The sequence below is a fragment of the Chaetodon auriga genome, chromosome 9, assembly GCF_051107435.1.
Source record: "Chaetodon auriga isolate fChaAug3 chromosome 9, fChaAug3.hap1, whole genome shotgun sequence".
Lineage (NCBI taxonomy): Eukaryota > Metazoa > Chordata > Actinopteri > Chaetodontiformes > Chaetodontidae > Chaetodon > Chaetodon auriga.
The window spans coordinates 13,698,970-13,716,306 of record NC_135082.1 but is presented as its reverse complement, the minus strand read 5'-3'; the positions used below and the strand labels follow the sequence as shown (position 1 = coordinate 13,716,306).

The 17,337-nt window shown below is 41.0% G+C and overlaps 2 protein-coding genes across 2 annotated transcripts; both read left to right on the top strand.

Moving 5' to 3' along the window:
• Window positions 1-5,424: 5,424 nt before the first annotated feature.
• On the top strand, window positions 5,425-6,701 carry LOC143326072 (C-X-C motif chemokine 10-like). The gene is made up of 4 exons (XM_076739544.1): window positions 5,425-5,611; window positions 5,800-5,920; window positions 6,254-6,331; window positions 6,441-6,701. The coding sequence occupies exons 1-4, from the start codon at window positions 5,548-5,550 to the stop codon at window positions 6,517-6,519; spliced, it is 342 nt and encodes a 113-aa protein (XP_076595659.1). The 5' UTR covers window positions 5,425-5,547; the 3' UTR covers window positions 6,520-6,701.
• A 1,654-nt stretch (window positions 6,702-8,355) lies between these two features.
• Window positions 8,356-17,064, top strand: LOC143325858 (putative monooxygenase p33MONOX). Its single transcript, XM_076739217.1, has 8 exons — window positions 8,356-8,564; window positions 9,561-9,683; window positions 9,831-10,018; window positions 10,203-10,314; window positions 10,590-10,717; window positions 14,241-14,392; window positions 14,571-14,749; window positions 15,838-17,064. The coding sequence occupies exons 2-8, from the start codon at window positions 9,656-9,658 to the stop codon at window positions 16,041-16,043; spliced, it is 993 nt and encodes a 330-aa protein (XP_076595332.1). The 5' UTR covers window positions 8,356-8,564; window positions 9,561-9,655; the 3' UTR covers window positions 16,044-17,064.
• The last annotated feature ends 273 nt before the right edge of the window (window positions 17,065-17,337 follow it).

Genomic DNA, 17,337 nt, shown 5'->3' with positions numbered 1-17,337 from the left:
TGTTTACCGACAACTGTTTTATGAAGAGTATTAATCTCCCTCATACAGTCATGTGTTCACAAAGTGGTGAACCTCGCTCCTTGCTTGCTTGTGAATGACTTTCGAGGATGCCCCTTTCATACCGTGTGTATGTTTCTTGTAGTTTGGTTAAATTCATCATTTAAGATCAAACATTATCCTTCTTAAAGAAGAAGAAGAAGAAGAAACAACAGTCTTATTCTGAAATTATCAGTTAGTTTTGAATTATGTGGTTTGCACGTCCTGGTTCAAATTTGCCCAACCTACGTAGTTGTGCCCAAACACAGTTTTTCTGTGCAATGGGAGATTACAACTAACATTTTTGGGGCTCACTTTTGATTTTATTGCTAAATAAAGTAGGTCTAGTTGTACCTAGTGTGCAAAACGTCCAAACAAAGCCGCTGTAATAAACAGGAATTATTAATTCTATCAACTGTTAAGAAGCTGATCACTGAGCCAACGCTGAGATGTGGGGCATAAACTGGAGGAAACAAAGGGGGAGACGAACAGCACATTGATCGTTCCAGTAAGTGAAAACCACCATTGCTTTCACATGAAAATGATCTATTACGGGCTGGAAACTCTCGCAGACTCTCATGCAGTCAAGTGACTCTCAGCTCTGCCTTTGTTTTCACACTTACCTCAGCACACCCCAACAAAGACGAGGCCTATTTTTACCAACCTGACACTTAGTCAAGAGAAATCTGAGCGATAATTTGCCTTTCTGTAGGCTGTTGTAGACAAATTAGAGCAGCTGTCCTAATCTTGGATGACTCGCTCCATGGCAGCCAGGTTTCATTATTGTTGCTGCTCGGCCTTTGAGGCTTAGAAAAACACCCTCAAAACATCATTTTGATCTCCAACTCTCATATATTTGAAAACAACTGAAAAGGAATTGTCTCGACTACGCTGTGGAGAGAATCAACCACACTTAGGAACCACACAAAGGAACAGTCCTCAAAACATCAAATGAAACTGAAGTTTACCCTTTTGACCTTCACCATCCACTCAGCAACGTCTGCTCCCTTCGTACAACTGCCTGAGGCAATGGGTCACTTACAGTACAGAGTTGATCGTGCATGAAGCCAAGACAAGCTACGGCTTGACTTCTGTGTATAACACAGCATACAGGCTCTTCCCGTTTTGTCAGGGTTTGTATGCAACCCTGCGTGACCATCGGAAATAAGAGGTGACGCGGATGAGTTATTGCGTTGTGGTTTCCATATAATGCTACTTGATACGTCACTACATTTCAGATGAAAATGTTGCATTTTTTGCTCCATTACATTTATTTGACATCCATTGTTACTTTAGATTTTTCAAATTTAGGTCCAGATAAGCGTCTACTTAAAAAAAAAAACATATGCTCTGCTCAAAAAAACACATCGTTCAAGATTAAAGCAGTGGTTACCAATGGCTGCATTCAATATGTCCAGTGAGTTACAGGAAATGAGTGACTGTGATGCTTTCATTTCAGTGACTCTGTTGCACAAGAAGGAAAAAAAGTCCCTGAAATCAAAAAAAGCCAAGATAAAAGTCCCAAAAAACATACACACATCTCATGACCCCCCCGGTTCATACGGTGACCCTGTGGAGGGTCTGGACCTCTGGTTGCAAACCACTGGATTAAACTAAGTGCATATAAAGTGGTTAAAAAGAGTAAAATGTTATTTAAGAACAGGTGCGTCAGTATTAACAATGTAATCATGTAACATTGTATCACGGTCAGGGGCCTGCAGAATGTGTATTTTTACTGTTGATATCTTGGGTACATCTTAGTGGAAAGAAACTTTGACCTAAGTAGGAGCTGAATTGAGGACTTTTACTTGCTGCATTGGTACTTTAACTTAAGCACAGGATTTGAGTAAGACATTTTTTGTCTTTCTCACAGGATTCACTTTATATTTCATCATAGCTTTTCTATTGCTCATAAAAATTACTTTTAAAGCAAAATGAGAAGTGCAACCGCACCAGACTGCACACTAAAAGTCTGCAGAGGAAGCAACTCTGCTGACGTTATTAGTTCCTGTCGGCTCATCCCTACTCAGGGTCACACTTTGTGGTATTGGCTTTTCGGTGAAGAGCACTGCTTCACGAAAAGGAAACATTAATTATTAAAGATAGTCCCGGCAATCCCCCCGTGTACCCAGACCAACATTCACCTCCTACACAGCCAGTAGGGCAGCTAAAAAAAGAAAAGCCCTCCACTTTTCCATGAGCCATGCTGGTCATACAGTAAGTGTGCTGCCACTGAAAGCTGGACAGCTGAGGAGTCACCTCTTTTTGTTGCTGTGCCTGTCAGAGTGCATGAAGGAACATGTTGTACCTTACTGATGAGAGCTGGTGCACTCCACGCTCCCCAATAACTAAAACTCATGAAATATTAACTGCAGGGAAATATAAAATATTCAAGCTTGCTAAGAGCAGTCTGTCTGTCAGAATGAAAACGGAGTTGAGCAGAGGTGGCAGCGGTATGCTCAATGCAAACCGCTGCGTGATTACTAAATCCCCGATAAGTCAACCAGAGCTCTCGCTATGACTCACATTTTTTTGTGTGCCTTGTGACAGGATTTAATTTGTTTTAAAAGCTCTCTTTTTTGACAGCGGTTTTATAGAAGCTACTCTTGCTGACCACCTGACCGCTGTTGTTTGGTCGGATGCAGAAATAGATGAAAGTCCCTTTCGCCGCTTTTTTTTTTTTTTTTTGTCAGGGAAGACCCCCGTGTCTCAGATTAGCACAGCTCTGCTTTGACACATTTCTAAAGAATTCTGAGCACCCTTCCTGTATTTCAAGGATTAGATGTGTTTGGTGGAACACAGAGGAGAAATACATTCAGCCATGAAGGCGGTAAAAGGTACATCAGGGTTAACACTTGAGAAATGTGATAATTTTACATTGCAGGATTTTATACTCTCACCAAACCCTTTCAAAACCCACTCGACTGTTAAAAATGTTTCGCCGAGATTAGAAAAAGCCAAACTTTCATTCTGACCTGTGGTGGATTCCAGTGATGCAGATACTTTTGGTTTTATTTGTCCAGGTTTTCTGATATCAGTCTCGTCTGCCTTCACCACAAAAGGAGATACACGCTGAACCTCAAAATCTGGCCAAGTAACACCAAAACTCTCTGCGTCACTAGGAATTGTTACAGGTAAGTGAGAATGCTTTTTTCTTGTTTCTGTAGTTTTGGTGAATTAACGCTATAAAACAATTCTGAAAGTACTGAAAGTCAACATTTTTAGGACACACATCTGCTTTTTAATGACATGTTCTCACACTTCAATGACTGAACAGGTTGCATATATGACCATTGGAGAGTACCAGCAACAGGCGTACCGGACCTTCGTCATACTGGTCCCTCATCATACCAGACCTTCGTCGCACCAGCCCTTTGTTGAAGCAGTCTTTACACGGTTAACACTTTAATTTAGACAACTTGGTTAGGTTTACAAAAAGATCATGATTTGGGTGAAAACAAACACGCTACTGTTACGCACCTGGTGTAACTTAACTACATTATGCAAGTTAAACTAAGTCAAAGGTTTCACACGGGACACAAATGTTGGTCTGCTGGGGGAAGATCCTGCATTTGTTTAACCCTTCCATCAATATCGCCTCAACCATACGCAAACTTCCACCTGATTTCTTCCTTTGATCCCATTACAATGATTATATCCACTAGAGGTTTCCGCCCAACAATAATCATTAATATGGATGTTAAAAACCTTCTTGCACAGAAGACCTAGCCGGCCATTTTTTTTTTTTTTAGGTAACGCAGTCACGATCTTTTGCCTTCAGGGTCTTTTACCATTCTTTTGAATGCTCACGTGTTCCCCTTTTTTAATGGTCATGAGTGGCCTAAATACAAAGGAAACGGGAAGGATGTCAAAAATAGTAAAGGGAGAGAAAAGCTGTGGGATTTTGTTTTGTCCAAAAAAAGTGAAAGAGGACATAAAAGTGAAACTAACATTTAGATCATCCTTCTGCTGAAACCAAGCTTTTCCTCTCAAACCGTGAGATTAGAGGGGCACGTGAGTTCTGTCAAGATATCAAAGTTAATTTTACTGTCATTTTACAGCACCGGCCCCTTCATGTTACACATACAGAGAATATCCACAAATACTTCAACTGGAGAAGAATAAAACTGAATAGAATCACAATAAACAACATATGCAGTTACTCACATTCATACACACACAGTATATACCTGTATGTATGAAAAGCATGTGCAGTGTTAGTGTCTGTGTGCTGGTGGTGTTAATATGAAGTAACGACAGAATATAGTGAGGAAATGATGATCAGAAGCCTTCAGATAAAGGTGTTAATACTCACCACAAATGTCATGACAGTGTCACTGTCACGCAACTTGTGGAAAGACAAGACTTTTTTTTTTTTATTCTTCTGAGCATTCATACATCTGACTTGGTGCCGTAGATGCTAAAGGTGTTAACCACAGGTGCATACAGAACATGACCTGACAAAGCTCACCATTTTGTGTTGAAAATAAAGAATAGCCCACCTACATCTAAATCTCCTTTTCAAAGTCTATCGAATGGATGAAGAGATATAACAGTATTTAAATATTTTAAAATATTTTTTGCTGCTACTTGTACATTTACTGTGAACTCCTATTCTCTATTGTTCATTTTTAGTATTTATTTTCAGTTTATTGTTTACTGTACTGTTGTTAGGACATATCTATCTTTATTCTTTGTGCCTGTGCACTTTACTGTTTTACTTGAAATTGTCTTGTCACACAGTGGGATAGTGGGAAACGTAATTTCGATTCCTTTGTATGTCTGGTACATGTGAAGAAATTGACAATAAAGCCGACTTTGATATGCCTAAAGAGAGATTTGATATGGCACTTTTTTTCTTTATCGTGGTATTTTATCATCACCAAAACAGATTCAGTTCAGTTGTGTCTTTGTCTGATTGCTTTGTTTGTCTTAAATGAGATACTTGTGTTAACCCCATGTACTAATGTGCATTCAACTCAACTCAGCTCAACAGTAAGACACAAATGTCAGATTTGTCAGAAAGCCACATGACAGTTTACGCAAACACTGGAAGTACAAGTTTGATGGAAACTTTCAATTGTCGGCTACATGCAGGTTTCCAGCGCCAACAAATTACACTACTGTTTTTATGATCCTATATAATATGTAAATGTACTATTCAAATCTTAAATCAGGTTAAATTATTAGTATATCATAATGGCAAGGAAGTGGGAGGTGGGGGGGGGGAGAGTGGAATGAATGAGTGTTTTTTTTCTTGTGGTTTGTAAGGTTTCACTTTCCAGTCTCGGAAAATTCCCTTGATCACAGGAAGGATGATGTATGGGTCTAAGGAGAATATTTAAGACGACCCTCAGCCTCTAACCATCACAGTCACCTTCTGTCAGCACACTTTGCCTTGTAGCAAACCTCTGTGGCTGCACTTAATACAGCTCCTTTCTGTCATCTTCACCACAAGAAAGATTTTTTTTTCTAGCGCCACTGTCATCTTGACCAAAGAGGAACTCAGCAATGTCCACCATCATGAAAGTGTTTCTGCTCCTGGCTGTCATGGTCTGCATCTCTAAAGCCCAACGTAAGTTTTTATACTTTTACCATTTCGAACTCTAACAGAGACAGCGTGAGGTTAGTCTTGTTGAGAGTGAAAGAAAGAGAACCATGTTTTTGATGCATTTCCGTACGTTTTGGTAGCTCTGAGCGGAAATCTGTGCAGTCAAAAAAGATTTTAATGAAATTGATCTTTTGACTTGTTTTTATCTCTAGACAACGAATCAGGGCAGCAGTGTCTGTGTGGGCGCGTCAGGAAACCTGTTGGCTCCAGGACAGACATAAAGGACATCCAGATCTACCCAGCAACTATCTTCTGTGACAAAGTGGAGATTGTGTAAGATATACTAAACTCTTTTTGACTGTGAGAATGTGGAGTGGTCATGCAATAATGTGCTATAATTACACAATTAGATTGGCTGTTTATGCTAATAAGAGGCTTGTATGTTCCTAAGCAAACGTGGCAGCGTTAAACCTAGAATGGCATTTTACTCCATTTTTAAGATTTGGCAGGGTTAATGTCAGGCCTCAGTTGTACTGAAAATTCTGATGAGCTCCTGCTAAAGCATCCTGCGTACTCAGGACGTATCACAAGACTCTAAAATGGTTTTAGTTGTCAGTCCACGTGCCTTTGTCACCTGGGCTAAACCTCTACTGTCCATTTCAACAGTGTCACCAACAACAACGGCTTTCGCTACTGCCTGAACCCCAAGTTGAAAGCAGTGAGCAATCTCCTCGCCAAGATCATGTGAGTACATTTACAGCCATGAAACTGACAGCGATGAGAGACGTGACGCCTTCTCCACGCTGGTGCAATGTGTCTAATGTGTGTCCTTCTTGTTTGATTGGCATTTCAGGAAAAAACAGAGAGCCTCCACACCTACACCGACTGAGATCAACTCCACCCCAGGCAGCACCAGCACAGCTCACATGTGAATCTCTCTTTAAGTCCCTGGATCGACAAGAAGTTTGTTTGACCTCTGAACCCCAACAAAGCACCTTCAACGAATAGAGATGTGAAATGAATGAAACTCTTTGTCTATTTATCTTCTATTTATACTGATGTGCACTTAGTATATCTTTAATTTCCTTTGACCTGTTTTTGTAAATAGGCTTATGTGTGTGCATTTTCTGTATTTTTGTATTTTTTCTTATTTTTTTTAATAAAAACAAAATCAAAGAAGCATGGAGTGATTGTCATCTGTCTCATCGCAGTCTGACACTGGTAGGTAGCACTATATCAACAGTGCCACCTTGTGGTTCAGGGCTGCCAGTGCAAGAAATACATCTTATGAAAGATAAGAGTGAGTGAGTGCTAACCTTCAGATCCCCATGTTTTTAATGGAGAGGTAGGTCAGAGACCCTCCTCATAATCAGTCACCTGCTGCAGATTATGCTGTGTTAGCAGGTCTGTGTTATCTCCTGACAGACAGGGCGAAGGGGGGCAGTCCTCAGCTCAATGTGACCACACTGTGTGTTTCACAGTGCTTCCAAACAGCAGCTGGACTTGTGGTTCTAGAAGACGTTTCGCCTCTCATCCAAAAGGCTTCTTCAGTTCTGACAAGGTTCAGATCTGTCGGAACTGTTTTATTGGAAGATCTCAACAACAAGTCTGTTTCTGTGTGTGCGCTCTTTATCTCCTGGATAGTGCAACGCAATGAATATAAGACAAACTTTCTAATTATTTTGTTGTATTTATATCCAAAAATATTCTAACTTATAACTTAATGTGTATAATTTAAAAATCTGACAGTGCATCATACCTTAAATAAAACAATGTAGCAATTATGATTTAGTTTGCTTTGATTTTCATTCGACTAAAAAGTATTTTGGACACAACTCAAGTGAGTAAGACGTATAATAATACTTGCTGATATGAAAAATGCTGTGATGTTGATCAGGATATTAACTTTGTCACCTTATCATTGAGCGTCTGGCCCTATATGCAATGCCTCAAAATGCCTCTAAAAGCTGGTGGCCTTTGCATTTTTTTTTTTTTATTTTTTTTTTTGTCCGTGGATCTGAGACAGCATGAGACCGGCACTGTTGCCAAGCATTAAATATCAGAGGGTGTCTTCCAGACACCATTAATGAGTCTAACTGGTACATACATGCATCAGATACCAGAGGACACCACAGCTGCAGACAGACTCTGGGATTACAAGGTCAGTGACCAACCAACATCATGCGTTCCTGCTCAGTTCTGACAGGGGCGGCTCAGATCGGTTGAGTCTCATAGGCTGTAATCCTCTACACCCATCATACACACCCACCCACCCACCCACACACACACACACACACACACACACACACACACACAGAGGCACTCACTATACTAACCACCATATGCGTGTATGTGTATGTAAGTCTAACCTACTTTTGTTTCCTATTGGGAACCAGTTTTTGTGACCCCAAATCGGAATTGAGAATCATTCTGTGGCTGTGTGGACTGATTTTTGTCCCCACAAAGTACAAACGATACAAGGACACACACACACACACACACACACACACACACACACACTTGGTGAGTTCAGTATGCTCCATGCAGAAAACATGCTAGGCTATTTAAGGCAGTTTCTGCTGCAAATTAAATTCTTATCCAGATTTTGTTGCCTGACCGTCTCAGCTGTGAAATGTGACATTAGATTTGTGCGATTTCCTTGTTGCATGTGAAACGGCAACATTTCACAATGCCGGTACATTGCACCACACTTATTCCCAGACAGGCTGCAGGGCTTTAAGTTTCCCATCATCACTTCCGCCGGCTCCGTTAGTGGAGAGGCGCGTCCACTGGTGCTGTGTGGACGTCTCAGCACTCTGTTTACTGTTTGCATGTCCAAAAGTCATGGGTGAACCGACCGATGAACAAACATGCACTATTTGTTCTTTCAGTCTGTCAAAGCGACGCGACTGTGACACTGAAGCCACTGCAGCTGTGGAATAATTCCAGCGGGAGAGGAGGATATTGACAGGTTGGGGTAAGTGTTAAAAATCCTGCAGCGTGCATGACAAGCTATTGTCCTTCATAGAAACGCTGCAAAGGACTCAACAGTATAAAGAAACTTCAATGAAATTTAAGGCATGTCAGTATTCTAAACATGCCAATCAATGCATCGTCAGTGGTGCAGATACTCGACAGGTTTTCACTGTTTAGGCGTCCACCCCAAAAGCAAATGATTGTTTGATATTCTAATAGTAGTTTGCAGATAACAGTAGACGTTAGCCTATTCCCACTCGTCTATGGCGTGACTCCGGATCCTGTTTTTTGCAAGTCACTGTGTTTGGCTCCCCACAGCGCCGACGTGAACAACAGCAGATAAGCCAAGTGTCAGGTGTCTGCAAGCAACACTAGACTACAAAGTAGCACCGACCTAAATCTGCAAAGTCTGACTTCGGAGACAATTTAGATTTAAGTGTTGCAGATGGTGGACGGTCTTATCTTCATTCACTTAAATGAGGAAGATGCATGTGGATTACAATGGAACGTGAGCTCAGACAAGGCTGATAAGGCGCACTGATAACAGACAGACAGATCCACCATAACACAACAGGGCTAATGGCGGCTTTGTATTTTAGACAATAAGGAACTAACTGCAGAGCAGATTCGTCTGTCAGAGAGACACAGTATTTCCTTAATTCAGAAACTTTCATTTCCCTGTGAAAATGAGCCTGCTGTATGTCATAGTTGGGCTGTTTTCCCCTGCCAGCGCAGATGACAGGCTGGCATGTGAGCGTGACTCTGACATAAACTGATATTAATGACGTGCTGTAACCAGACTCTCTGATTCTATTTGCAGCAGGTCAGGAACAGGACACGCTGCACTGTGCACATTAAAGACAAGTCTCTGATGAGTTTTTCTCTGACTTAACCACGGTTAGGTTAAGCTTAACGTTCTCTGTGGTGGAGGTGACAGGACCAACATCAACGTGCTGTCTAATGACCCAGTAACACTGTGTGATGTCGTGTGATGAAGTGTTCAGATTTGGAGTCCGAAGCAAAGCAGAGTGGACCTCTACATCGTTACCCTCCAGAGTCTCCTGTGGTCAGTCCCAGTGATTTGCTGTCAAAATGGCCTCAAGACAGGGAGACATTCCAGGTAACATTGGATTTAGATACTTAGACATGTGTAATAATCCTTACATTACTTAACTTGTGAAACGAATGCCGGTTTTGCTGAGACGTCAGAAATAGTTTCCTTATGCAAAGTGAAACATAACATTTCTTCCTTCCTGCCATGCTTCAGCAATTGAGTGTAGCACGTCATCCGGACTCTTCAGTGCCTTATCGTCTCCTATTGGGATGACACGGCGCAATGTCAGTTATGACGAGCACATGGATGCCCCCATGCATTCACCGCCCCCAGACTTGACTGTCAACATCTTATGGAAAGACCCTGTCATCCCACAGCACAAGTTCAGGAACACTGCAGAGGTACTTCACTGTTTGTTCTTATCATCTGATCCAAATTGTTTCGTAGTGGTTGCCTGAACAAAATGTTTGTGTTGGCTTGTGTGAAACTTGTTCCTAAAGGTTAGGTCGTGCCTGGACATATTTGATATGCTTGTCTGTTTGTTATGTAACTGGCTCGTAAGCTGATCCTGACTTGTGTGACCAGGAAAGCGAGAGTGCTGGGAATTTGCTGACTTTTGAGGCAGCAGCGCCACCCAAGTCCCCAGTGCCTGTTGTGAAAGCCAAAGCCACCTCTTTAATGAGCTCACTCATGATCAGTAAGTCAACAAAACCAACCGACTAACTTAATTTAAGAACATTTATTTTTATTTAGATAAACCCAGACACACGAGTTACAAAGGCACTGATAAGTTTCTTCGCTGCATGTCACAGAGTTGTGTAAGCTTTATCAATGATTGTCCACATGGCTGCTGCCTTGGCTGCCTAATCTGGATAAATAGTCTGCAGAGTATCAGCGGGCTATAATGGCGTGCAGCATAAAACATTGACTTATTTTGTCTCCACTGTTGACTGTATGTCCATCTTTGGTTAGGGCAGACCCAGGAGAACCTACAGAAGTTTGAGCAACAGGCAGGGCTGACAGACGCCGTATATTCTCCCCACAAGGGGCTGTCTGCAGAGGAGACTCGCTTTCACCGGCTTGGTGATGGCACACTGCCAGTGAGTATGAACAAATGTGAGGTAGAAGCCACATGATGTGCCAAAGAGCAGTGAAACATTTCTCTTTGCACTCATATAACAATAAATAACTGAGCAAATACCTGACCCAGATGTGTGACAGGTGTGTTAGAGGACAGAAGAAAACACCTTGCCTCGCTTACAGCTGGTTCATTGCAAAGTTTTAGCCAAGAGGAAAGGTTGCAGGTCTGACCTTCATCAGATGTACCCGCTGAACCCAATCAGGTATATCTGATGACTTCTGTTCAGGCTGAAATGTCAAACAAACAAGGAGTAAGCAAGGCTGTGTAACAGGGTTTTTATAACCTTTACGTTTTCCTACCACCAGTGAACTTTTGGCAAGATTGAGGTTGTTAGATCCCAACAGGCTGGAGACATTTGGCTCAGCAATGTCACATTAAAAATATGTTTTTATGATCTTGCAATGCACTAACATGCCATGAATGCTGAAAACAAAAATCCTGTCTGTCATTAAAATGTAACTAATAGAAAAACCAAGCTGAGTGTTAAATGTTAACCAACAGGATCAGGCTTTATCCAGATGGTTTCGCAAATACTGTTTGACGAAATCACGGAGTGCATCTACACAGTACCTGTGACTGTGTAGATGCACAAAGGTTGTGTTTTCTTTTCTACTAAGGTTTGTCCAGTTTCCCTGCCCATTATGGTCCACCCCCACATGCACACATTTGATGTGCCATCATCTAACCTGACAGAAGCACAGCAACTTCCCACAGTGTTGTAATTTTGAACACACCAGATCACAAGTTATCAAGGTGTCAAGGTATCAAGTTTCTTTTATTTGTTATTTTACAACACATGGTTGCACATTGGAATGTAAGTTATATCCCTTCATGCTACACACATTTAGAGCATACAAATATTTAAATTAGAATATAAATATATATTCTTATATACCTATAAACATGATGAGGACTGTAGTTTTAGAATGAATGAAGAATGCTGTTTGTGTCATTGCTTTAAAATAAACGAGCATTTTCTGCGTAAATTAGATGATAATTCTATATTGTTGTAGCCTCTTGAGTGACTGCAGAGAAAACAAGGAACATCTTGGTAAACAAATTACATAATCAGCTCTGCGCTGTTTCACCAGACTGGAGTTTCTATCAGTGATGTTGCCAGGCAACGCCCTTAAATGAGCCGAGCCCCCTTATTTTCTGAAACGGACCAATCACCGAGCTTCTAACAAAAGAGACAGTTTAGAGGCCCACTGCTGTGGATACGGACCGTACCGTCAGTCTGTGTTTTCGAGAAACAATAGTCCCTTAACCTTGGTAAAACAGCTAATTATGGACAAAACGAAGGAATCTATCGGACTGGAACGCCAAAGAAATATTATCATAAAAAGGTTTGTCCAGGAATTATTATGTTTAGCTACAGCTATTTGTATATCCCGGCCGGAAAGAAGGCCGTTAGCAAAGCGACATTGTAGGCTAGCTAGCAAAGCTGGCATTCGAGCTAAACCGAGTAAGCTAACTGTTAGGTATATCTAACTATTCTTTTCCTCAAACCGTGAGCTGTGAATTATAAACCTACGACAACTTTAGTTAGGCTACTGTAGAGCTTATAACCGTGTCAGGATCAAAGAGACTGACCTTAATTTAAGCTGTTTAGGTAACGTTAGCTCAGTGTGTAACGTAGCTTGATATGTACATACGGTAGGTTAGGTGGTTTGTGGCACCGTTAGCTTAGTGCCTGCAAACTAACGTTAACTGTACACTTGACGGTAATATTGTTTCATGAGAATTCATTCAACTGAGAGTGAACTTAATCAGAGACTGCTCCCACAACTGTAGAGGGTTGTGGGGTATTAACGTTATCATATAAACTAGTTACATTATAAAGCATGAGAGGTACAAACGGGCTAGCTTCACTTGCTAGGTTTATTTAAAACTTATTCCACACTAGACCCTCTTCTGCTATGTTGCTATGTTCTGTCGTGTGGTATTAATTTATAACAGAAACGTCTGTCAACTTGTTTATAAGAAATATAACGTCACCTGCCTGTCTTATATCAATACTCGATAAGCGGTAGCTATAATGTGAAACATGGTTTATTTCCCTTTTCCTTGTCTGCACTGCTTTAACAGTTTCTAAATAATACTAAAAAAAAAAAAAAAAAAAAAAAAAAAAAAAAGTTTCAAACTGCCGAAATCGTGTTGAGTTGTGATTTGGAGTATTCTGACTGAGAGGTCCTGTCGTGGTTGATCAGTGATTGAATCTAACAGGAAACAAAATAATGCATGGATGGAAAGCCCCGGGGCACTCCCTGTTATTCTTTTGCATTTCCCTGAGCAGAATATAGGACCAGATATAACAGATTCATATGAGTTTGGAAGGATGTTCTGTATCCAGGTCGGAATATTCCCACATATTCTGACTGAACATTGAGAATATTCTTTCAGAGATCATTACAACGGCAAGGCAAGTCTGGTTGATTGTGTTTTTGGTATCAGGGTCTAAACCTACATTTTGCACATTTATTGTTTGAATAGAAGAGCAACAAAGCTAAATTATAGCAGGTTATATTCCCTTGGACTGGTGATTTTGCATGTGTTGCTGGATGAAATCCAAGTAATATACTATTGTAGTAACAGCCTTTGAAATAAAACTTCGTACCTTCATGCTTATGTTAGGGAAGTTCATTTTTATGGCTCTTTGCCAGCAATAGCCATGACCAGAGGTTGTTTTTGTTTATGCTTTGTCCCTTGAACGCAATACCTCAGGAACACCTTGAGGTAATTTCTTCAAATTTGGCACAAACTTTCACTTGGACTTCATGATGAATATATTAGACTTTTATAGTCAAAATTCAAGGTCACTGTTACCTCTAATTCTTGCCATTCTCATGAATGTAACATCAGGAATGCCAGGGGGAAATTTGATGACATCTGGCACAAACTTCAGCTTGGACTCAAAGATGAACTGGTTAGGTTTTGAGGTCAAATGGCGCTGTGGCCTGACAAAACATGGATATAAATCAAGATAAGACATCATGGGTGATAGACTGTAGCTTGAGTGGTTAGCAGAGGCATACAACTGCAAGGCGGTAATTCTGTTTTTGTCTAATAATAAATGTGCCTTGTATATATAAAATCTTAATAATTTTATCTGTGGTCCTCTATGTCTGCTCTCTCTCTTTCCCATACACACCACATGGTGACATGCTATATGCTCTTAGGATCTTTGACGCACTTTGTTTTTGATCTGCAGGTCCAGAAAAACACTGCTGACCTTTCACATTGTGTATTCAGGCTGTGTTTGCTCTGTAAATATGATCAATGTTGTGTCTGAAACATGAAATGTCACAGCTTTGGTGCTTGTACAGAGTGTACAAGTAAATAAAAAATGAACAACCAACCAACTGTTATTATGAAGATTACAACTCTGCGTGGCCTTCTGAGGTACAGGGTGATTCTGTATCAGTGGGGGATATTCCTTCATTGTCTGTTTGTTTCATGGCTTGTTTTTCTTGTCTGTACAGAAGTTGAGAATGCCAAGTGGGGACTTCAAGGAGGACAGGCTTACAACATCAGCACAATCCACCCCAAGTGGCACTCCTTGTGTCACCCCCTCCGTCACCCCCAGTGTCACACCCTGTGTTAGTCCCCACTCATCACCAGCTGTCAGTCGCAGGTAGGCATCATGCTGGTGAATGTTTAGCTCATATTGTTTTTTTTTTTTATCTAAACCAAGAACTCCTAATCATGACATGATTCTTCATTTCCCAATGTGGCCCACATTATGTGCCATATGGCGTATCCCTCCATGTTTGTGCGTTAATGTGTTGCTCTTTTTTTTGGCGGGAATGCAGGAACTGGTTCCAGCTGAGTCCTGCACCTTTTCTTACCACTCCAGAGCTCAGCAGCCCCAACCCCGGCACAGACATGGGAGGAAATGAGGGAGGAGGAGGAGGAGAGAGATGGAACTTCTTTGGAACTCGATCTGTGGTACAGAAGTCCCCCACTGACCCAGGCTCTGAAACCAGCACAGGTGAGAGAGTTATACCCTGACCTGCGTCTGGGGCTTAACTGTATTGCAGTCACTTTCTGGATTTAGTGCTCAATAGCCAGTACATTGTTATAGTAGGGGGTTGAACTTTATGCCATGACAAAGTGGTTTGGCCCCCACTTTTTTTTCCTCTGAATACAATAGTGCTGGTTCCACTGCCGCAGATGAACTCTGGTTGCAGCTGAATAGCTATTGAAATGAGTGGGGATTTTCCAGTGACAGGATTGGGCTTTGTTGAAGCCACAATCTGTGATCCAGGTGTAAACAAAAGGGATACCCCACTGCCCAAAAACCCTGGCACCCTTTTATCACTTGTGTTACAAGACATGTGTAATGATGTTTTCATACAAAGACACACATTAGACAGACAACAGTTCCCTATCATTAATGATTTCTGAGGTATGTTTTACCTGGTGATGTCACATGCTCCTGAAGCACACTGCTGGGTATACTACGAAGCAAGCATATTCTTGATCTCTTCAACTTTAAACTTGATACAGGGTATTTGAACATTGTACTCAATCAATTTTCCATTAGCTGTAATATCAGTAGTATCTAACAGACCAGGCAGCAAATCAGGACCAAGCATAAAAAACATGCTTTTTTCAAAGTGTTCACATTTAAAGTGTTAATATTAACTGAAGCCAAGGGGGATGGGTTTCTGCATCACCAAACGAGCTCATGTACGTTCCTGTGGCAAAAAACCACATTGCAGTGCACAGTTTGTGCTGCTGTAATCACGCGGCTTTGTTCAGTGACGTTACTAAAATATGGCTCAGCAAGTTTATGTATATAACACATCCCCTCAGCTGAGAATCTGTACCGCTCATGGAGAATATCATCAGGAAAATAATGAATGAAAGGGTGGTGCTTTTTATAGCAGATTTAGATCTGAAACTCTGAATATGACCTCCTTTGGATCACATTCGGTGTTTATGCATTTGTGCATCTATGCATATTCGTTTCTGTGCATAAATTAACATGGCAATCAAGCCAGGTTAAAAGAAAGCCACCTTTGTGACAGGGAAAACTCTGGCTCTGACTCTACCACTTCCTCCTCTCTCCTGCAGGCTTCTCACTGCAGTCCTACTTTGGCATGCAGAAGTCCTCTACCATGGATGGCACCAACTCCCAGGTCAACTTCAAGGTGGAGGACCCTGCCAACTTCTTGCCCCCTAAGATTGAAATCACAGGCATTGAAGCCAAGCGGGTACCCCCACGGCCACACAAACTTAAACCTCGGGACATGAATGTTTTAACACCTTCGGGCTTCTGAGGCCAGACCAGTTGTGTAGTTACACCTCTGTACTGCATCAGTTGTTTGTTTTTCTGCCTCCCTCTCTCCTCTTCACTTCCCTGCAAATTCCCTGGGGCTAAGAGAAATGAGGACCACCTATAGCATTAGCTCACCAGCCCCAGAGACATCACCGCACTGTGTCTCCTCCCAGTGGATCTTCTGTAAGTCCACATCAGCCTCTTTGTGTCTCCTCCAACTCACTGGTCCAAACACAACACCATATGAAGTAACTTCCTTCGTCATCCCTAAAGACGGCTCTGCTTTGTATTATTATTGTTGTTCTGTCACATAAAGGGTGCATCGGCATGCATTGCCTTGCTGTCCTCGTTCTATTGTCAGTGATGGCACGAGATAGAAGTTTTTGAAATATTTTGTCAGTTCTTTGCTCAAGTTAATCACTTTAGCATTGCCTCTCACACTAAAACTGACCAGCTATTTCAATTCATAATGCTCAGTTGCCTCATTTGTATTATTATTATTATTATTTTTTTATTTTAAATAAGCTTACAGATTTGTAGTTGTGTAGTGCTTTCTCTGTTGGCATGCAGAGTATAGTGTGGAATGACTGATATTGTGCCTAAACTTGCAGCGTGTTTGCTTTTGGCATTCTTGCCATTGAAGTTCAGCGTTTTTTATTATGTGAAGGAGCATCTTATTTTACCTTGTGAGAGCGTTTGACTGCTGGCCTGAAGTGTTTTGTTTTTTTTAGTTATCATTTCAACTTAAATATTTTCAGACTGTTCTGCTTTAAATCAACATTGTTCATTGGAAACAGTAGTTGATATGTTGGCTTTATCACATTTTTATATTTCATCACAATATAGTTTCAATGTGCTATAAAAATACAAAGCATTGAAATGACAATTTTCAATCCATTGTTTTTTGTGTCACAATCCCCAATGTTTTATCTGAAAAGCTGACAAATTCCAATAAGTAATTGCACAAGGGAGATCGTCTCCCACTTACATCTGTAAATAAATCTGATAATAACAAGCAAAAATGGCTCTCTCATTCCTTTCTTCATACAAACAGTCTGTACAAGCACACCTTTCCATTAATATAATGTGCACTTCTTCATCTATACTTTCTTGTGATTAGCATATGCAAAATCATAGTTAGTCTCTGGATTTATATTGTTTGCTTAGTAAATCAAACTACTGCAGAATATGAATTGTACTGAGAAAATGCAGCCTTATAATCTGACTGAGCTGTCTTTTAGACAGTTCCTTCCCCTGAAGCAAGGCCATTTAAAATTCTTTTCACATATAGTAAT